Here is a 6782-nt window from a genome sequence, read left to right on the forward strand (position 1 = left end):
GATGAAAACAGACAGATTAGAGAGCATATAACAAGAGTGGAGGATGAAAACAGACAGATTAGAGAGCATATAACAAGAGTGGAGGATGAAAACAGACAGATTAGAGAGCATATAACAAGAGAGGAGGATGAAAACAGACAGATTAGAGAGCATATAACAAGAGTGGAGGATGAAAACAGACAGATTAGAGAGCATATAACAAGAGTGGAGGATGAAAACAGACAGATTAGAGAGCATATAACAAGAGTGGAGGATGAAAACAGACAGATTAGAGAGCATATAACAAGAGTGGAGGATGAAAACAGACAGATTAGAGAGCATATAACAAGAGTGGAGGATGAAAACAGACAGATTAGAGAGCATATAACAAGAGTGGAGAATGAAAACAGACAGATTAGAGAGCATATAACAAGAGAGGAGGATGAAAACAGACAGATTAGAGAGCATATAACAAGAGTGGAGAATGAAAACAGACAGATTAGAGAGCATATAACAAGAGTGGAGGATGAAAACAGACAGATTAGAGAGCATATAACAAGAGTGGAGGATGAAAACAGACAGATTAGAGAGCATATAACAAGAGTGGAGGATGAAAACAGACAGATTAGAGAGCATATAACAAGAGTGGAGGATGAAAACAGACAGATTAGAGAGCATATAACAAGAGAAAAGGACAGGAAGAAAGGTGAAAAGAGATAAATCAAGAGATGGGCAGATTTGATTTATTATAGCAGAGAGGTAACGCCCTCTTGTTGGCATTGTGATATTTGTTGGTGCAGTAGTTGTCGTTATTGCCTGGGTCTCAGGCTGAATACCTGTGCCAACACTTAGCACTCATCCATACTCTTTCCTGGGGCCTTCATACCCCTAGCGCCCCCTCTGTCAGATCACCAGGGTTGGGTTCAGGACCTTTTCACTTGCACTGTACCACATGAGTCTTAAGGGGATGAATTGAAATTAGATTCATTGCTGATTTATTATGACCTACTTCTGGCTTTTACATTCCTGAATTGACAGACTCAAAATAGAATTGACTCCAACCCTGGAGTCCACAACATCTCTGAGATAATTCAACATGGCTCCTCTCCTGAATCTTTCTGTTTTGGGGTTTCATTTCTAATGGCAGCTTATTAAGCGGTATTAAAGTGTCGGTTGGTGTATTTGTCTCTCCAGAGTCCTTCCCGTTCCTGAAAAGTCCACCGCATTTAAAACATAAAAACAGTGGGTAAAGAAGAGAAGAACCTGGGACAACCTAGGAGTCGTCCTCCTGCGTACCTTATTGCGTTTAGCGACTGAGCCACTGTTCCATGGCCCCTACAGAAAACAACAGCCATTATAAACAGGAAGGTTTCAAACCTGTAGCTATCACAAACACAGGACCATATGAAGGCCTAGTAAGTGTCCATCTACAAGCAAGTTATAATACATAACTATATGGGCACAAAGAAGTGTCCACTCGGCGACTATTCTAATGGCTATAAGATACCACGTTTAGGTGTCCATTCATTTGCTAGTAGACCAGCCCAGCCTTTGTAAGTGTCCATTAGGCCGAGTCCCCAACAAACGGATGTTCCGGTTTTCAGGGGAAATGGAAAGAGAGCCGGGACTTCCACTTTTGCATGTTAACAAGGCGCCACCTGCGAAACACTCCCATCTTAACTCCTCCTCCACATTTACTGGATTGGTTGAACAGTGCAGAAGAGAACCTCCCAACAGTTTTTTCTTCTTCTTCTCATCAAGACCAGTATGTAGAGGATCTAGTTTCAGCCGTTTCTTTTACACCTGCTACGTTAGGGTTAGTGTCCATTGTTAAAGGTTAAGAGCAGTGATTGGATGTCCCCCTTCCTGTGTCTCTGAGTTTCCAGGGTAGACCCGACGGCCTTGTACCCTGGGAATGGCTGATCACTCCTACGCTTACCGCACGGCACAACAAATACGCACGCACATACACACACACACACGCGCCAAGTCAAGGTCTCCGCGAAGAGAGATAAAAAGAGACACTGAGGCAGTCAGAAAAAGAGAAAGACACCGAGGAAGAGAACACGTCAGTTACAGCAAGGCATTAAAGCAACGATGTACAGTTTCCCCCACTTGAAGAAAGACACAGAGAGATAACAACAGAGAGAGAGAGAGAGACCCGACTATACAGTGACTGGCCTTCAACAAGGCAGACTGACTGATTGGCCATAAAATACAAAAGCAGCTCATATATACATTACAAACAATGTACAGATTATTAGTCAATAAACAGTTACACATCAACTGAGAAGAGAGTAATAGTTGAGAATTAAGGCTTGAAAAAGGACAAAAGCGACATAACGGTGTGTGTGTTTACCAAAGTCGTACAACACTAAACCCGAGACTGTGTGTATGTACTGTTAGGGGTTAGGAGTTTGGGTGCAGGAGGTCAGGGAGAGGGAGGCCGGGGGGGTCATAGGTCATCTCTAGATCCTCTTCTTCTTGAAGTAGTCAGCGTACTGCCCCCCTAGCCCCTGGGAGTGCTGCCCCACATACACGCCCTCTGATGTCATATTCTGCACTGCCAAGTGAGGGTACTCCCGCTTCTGCCCCCGAGCCTGATTCTGAGAGACAGAGACAGAGACAAAGAGAGACAGAGAGAGAGAGCGAGGGAGGAAACGGAGAGAGAGAGAGAGAAGACGATATAAGATTGAAGGGTGGAGAGACAAAGTAAACACGACTACTTACTGTAAGATCCAGACCCCTCGCTAAACCTTCTCCATATACTGTCCCAACCCCAGACGTGTCCCAAACCCAGACCTGACTGCATGTACATATACTGTCCCAACCCCAGACCTGACTGGATGTACATATACCATCCCAACCCCAGACCTGACTGCATGTACATATACCGTCCCAACCCCAGACGTGTCCCAACCCCAGACCTGACTGCATGTACATATACCATCCCAACCCCAGACCTGACTGCATGTACATATACTGTCCCAACCCCAGACCTGACTACATGTACATATACCATCCCAACCCCAGACGTGTCCCAACCCCAGACGTGTCCCAACCCCAGACCTGACTGCATGTACATATACCATCCCAACCCCAAACCTGACTGCATGTACATATACCATCCCAACCCCAGACCTGACTGCATGTACATATACCATCCCAACCCCAGACGTGTCCCAACCCCAGACGTGTCCCAACCCCAGACCTGACTGCATGTACATATACCATCCCAACCCCAGACCTGACTGCATGTACATATACCATCCCAACCCCAGACCTGACTGCATGTACATATACCATCCCAACCCCAGACCTGACTGCATGTACATATACCGTCCCAACCCCAGACGTGTCCCAACCCCAGACCTGACTGCATGTACATATACCATCCCAACCCCAGACCTGACTGCATGTACATATACTGTCCCAACCCCAGACCTGACTACATGTACATATACCATCCCAACCCCAGACGTGTCCCAACCCCAGACGTGTCCCAACCCCAGACCTGACTGCATGTACATATACCATCCCAACCCCAAACCTGACTGCATGTACATATACCATCCCAACCCCAGACCTGACTGCATGTACATATACCATCCCAACCCCAGACGTGTCCCAACCCCAGACGTGTCCCAACCCCAGACCTGACTGCATGTACATATACCATCCCAACCCCAGACCTGACTGCATGTACATATACCATCCCAACCCCAGACCTGACTGCATGTACATATACCATCCCAACCCCAGACCTGACTGCATGTACATATACCGTCCCAACCCCAGACCTGACTGCATGTACATATACCGTCCCAACCCCAGACCTGACTGCATGTACATATACCGTCCCAACCCCAGACCTGACTGCATGTACATATACCGTCCCAACCCCAGACCTGACTGCATGTACATATACCGTCCCAACCCCAGACCTGACTGCATGTACATATACCATCCCAACCCCAGACCTGACTGCATGTACATATACCGTCCCAACCCCAGACCTGACTGCATGTACATATACCGTCCCAACCCCAGACCTGACTGCATGTACATATACCGTCCCAACTCCAGACCTGACTGCATGTACATATACCGTCCCAACCCCAGACGTGTCCCAACCCCAGACCTGACTGCATGTACATATACCGTCCCAACCCCAGACGTGTCCCAACCCCAGACCTGACTGCATGTACATATACCGTCCCAACCCCAGACCTGACTGCATGTACATATACCATCCCAACCCCAGACCTGACTGCATGTACATATACCGTCCCAACCCCAGACCTGACTGCATGTACATATACCGTCCCAACCCCAGACCTGACTGCATGTACATATACCGTCCCAACCCCAGACCTGACTGCATGTACATATACCGTCCCAACTCCAGACCTGACTGCATGTACATATACCGTCCCAACCCCAGACGTGTCCCAACCCCAGACCTGACTGCATGTACATATACCATCCCAACCCCAGACCTGACTGCATGTACATATACCGTCCCAACCCCAGACCTGACTGCATGTACATATACCGTCCCAACCCCAGACCTGACTGCATGTACATATACCGTCCCAACCCCAGACCTGACTGCATGTACATATACCATCCCAACCCCAGACCTGACTGCATGTACATATACCATCCCAACCCCAGACCTGACTGCATGTACATATACCATCCCAACCCCAGACCTGACTGCATGTACATATACCATCCCAACCCCAGACCTGACTGCATGTACATATACCGTCCCATCTACTTCAGTCCACTGTGCACAGTATATGGTTGAGACAGACTACACCCAGACATTGGGTATGTGTCCCATTTCTGGTCTGATCTCACTACCTGGGTCCCCAGTGTTTGCATCTTCGCTGGTAGTGAGAGGGGAAGAGGAGGGAAGAGACGTGAGGAGGTGGTGGAGAGTGTGTCCGTACAAAATAGAGTATTATTATGTCAGTATTTTAAGAGACAGAGTTCAGCTCAAGTGTCTGGGTAAATCCTCCCATCTGCTCAGCTCAGCTTGTCTCCTAATGTCCTTCTCCCCCTCTCTCACACTTCACACGCTCAGGAAGTGGTGCTGGCGCCTCGCACTCATACTACTAGTACAGCCTGCAAGGAAAATGCCTCTAGCAACATTTAATACACTATATATACACAAAAGTATCTGGACAACCCTTCAAATTAGTGAAGGTGGCTATTTCAGCCACACCCATTGCTGACAGGTATATAAAATCTAGCACACAGCCATGCAATCTCCATAGACAAACAGTGGCAAGAGAATGGCCTTACTGAAGAGCTCAGTGACTTTCAGCGTGGCACCTGTCATAGGATGCCACCTTTCCAACAAGACAGTTCATACATTTTTGCCCTTCTAGAGCTGTCCCAGTCAACTGTAAGTGCTGTTATTGTGAAGTGGAAACTTCTAGGAGCAAGTGGTTGGGGACACAAGCTCATAGAATGGGTCAGCCGAGTACTGAAGAGCGTAGTATGCAAAAATGGTCTGTCCTCGGTTGCAACACTCACTACCGAGTTCCAAACTGCCTCTGGAAGCAACGTCAGCACAAGAAGTGTTCGTCAGGAGCTTCATGAAATGGGTTTCCGTGGCTGAGCAGCCGCACACAAGCCTAAGATCACCATGCACAATGCCAAGCGCCGGCTAGAGTGGTGTAAAGCTCGCCGCCATTGGACTCTGGAGCAGTGGAAACACATTCTCTGGAGTGATCACACTTATTGGACAAATCTGAGTTTAGCAGATGCCAGGAGAACGCTACCTGCCCAAATGCATAGTGCCAACTGTTTGGAGGAGGAGGAATAATGGTTTGGGTCTGTTTTTCATGGTTCGGGCCCCTTAGTTCCAGTAAAGGGAAATCTTAATGCAACAGCATCCAATGACATTTTAGACGATTCTGTGCTTCCAATTTTGCGGCAACAGTTTGGGGAAGGCCCTTTCCTGTTTCAGCATGACAATGCCCCTGTGCACAAAACGAGGTCCATACAGAAATGGTTTGTCGAGATCAATGTGGAAGAACTTTGAGAGCCCTGACCTCAACCCCATCGAACACATTTGGAATGCAGACTACGACTGTAAGCCAGGACTCACTAATGATCATTGGACTAAGGCTGAATGGAAGCAAGTCCCAGCAGCAATGTTCCAACATCAAGTGGAAAGCCTTCCCAGAATAGCGGAGGCTGTTATAGCAGCAAAGGGGAGACCAACATAGTAATGCCCATGATTTTGGAATGAAAACTTTTGCTCAGGTAGTGTAAGTACTAAGCATAGTACTGACTACACTACAACTGCTTCTTCTAAACTTATATAGTTGGGTCTTTCCACGAAATAAGTGCTTTTTGCGTCCCTTTGATATTTTAAGTAGAAATTGCACACACATTTTAAAAGCCCGTTATGTTAAACGGCCCTTTTTAACATAGACCACATATACATTTCTATAAATCACATTGTTTTTTATATGAATAAAGACCTGCTAAAGTGCCCGAATTCTGCATTTTGACATGTCCCTTTGCGCAACAAAGCAGTTGATTCTCCCACTTTCATACTGGAGTCTGGCCATAATGAGTACACTGTCTGTCTCTAACAAACAACAAAATCTGGAATAAAATCACCATCATGCGACTTACATAGTAATACTGGTTCCATTCGCTGGCCGCTTGGGCGTGGGCACTCTGAGTGTGTGTGACAGGGCTGGGTGGGAGTGTGTGTGTGGAGGGAGGTGGCACGGTCATGAAGCCTGGCATCATAGGGATGGAGCTGTAGGCTGGCA

At 47.1% G+C, this 6782-nt stretch overlaps 2 protein-coding genes across 7 annotated transcripts in view; both read right to left on the reverse strand.

The window, feature by feature from the left end:
* Positions 1–471: 471 nt before the first annotated feature.
* Positions 472–6782, reverse strand: part of LOC118358858 (ribonucleoprotein PTB-binding 2-like) — a 113450-nt gene continuing 107139 nt past the window's right edge. For 4 of the 6 annotated variants that reach the window (XM_052480096.1, XM_052480094.1, XM_052480097.1 and 1 more), the window contains 2 exons: positions 6640–6782; positions 472–2585 (listed from right to left, as the gene is read on the reverse strand). The exon at positions 6640–6782 is cut by the window's right edge and continues 70 nt beyond it. In XM_052480096.1, the coding sequence (XP_052336056.1) occupies positions 2448–2585; positions 6640–6782 (281 nt within the window). In that variant the 3' untranslated portion in view covers positions 472–2447. Of the gene's footprint in view, positions 2586–6639 lie in introns of those variants that run through there. The other 2 variants (XM_052480098.1, XM_052480099.1) reach the window with 1 other exon arrangement.
* On the reverse strand, positions 2597–6629 carry LOC127911986 (uncharacterized). The gene is made up of 5 exons (XM_052480100.1): positions 4479–6629; positions 4246–4353; positions 3636–3887; positions 3352–3387; positions 2597–2978 (listed from the first exon to the last, which is right to left on the reverse strand). The coding sequence occupies exons 1-5, from the start codon at positions 4715–4717 to the stop codon at positions 2702–2704; spliced, it is 912 nt and encodes a 303-aa protein (XP_052336060.1). The 5' UTR covers positions 4718–6629; the 3' UTR covers positions 2597–2701.

Source organism: Oncorhynchus keta, chromosome 26 (genome assembly GCF_023373465.1).
Source record: "Oncorhynchus keta strain PuntledgeMale-10-30-2019 chromosome 26, Oket_V2, whole genome shotgun sequence".
NCBI lineage: Eukaryota > Metazoa > Chordata > Actinopteri > Salmoniformes > Salmonidae > Oncorhynchus > Oncorhynchus keta.

Bases quoted from the DNA above. Each gene is read 5' to 3' on its own strand.
- LOC127911986 (XM_052480100.1), bottom strand. From the start codon at position 4,717: ATGGTATATGTACATGCAGTCAGGTCTGGGGTTGGGATGGTATATGTA. The intron at 3,388-3,635 runs GTCTGGGGTTGG...ACATGCAGTCAG, and splicing joins GTATATGTACATGCAGTCAG to GTCTGGGGTTGGGATGGTAT. The intron at 2,979-3,351 runs GTCTGGGGTTGG...ACATGTAGTCAG, and splicing joins GTATATGTACATGCAGTCAG to GTCTGGGGTTGGGACAGTAT.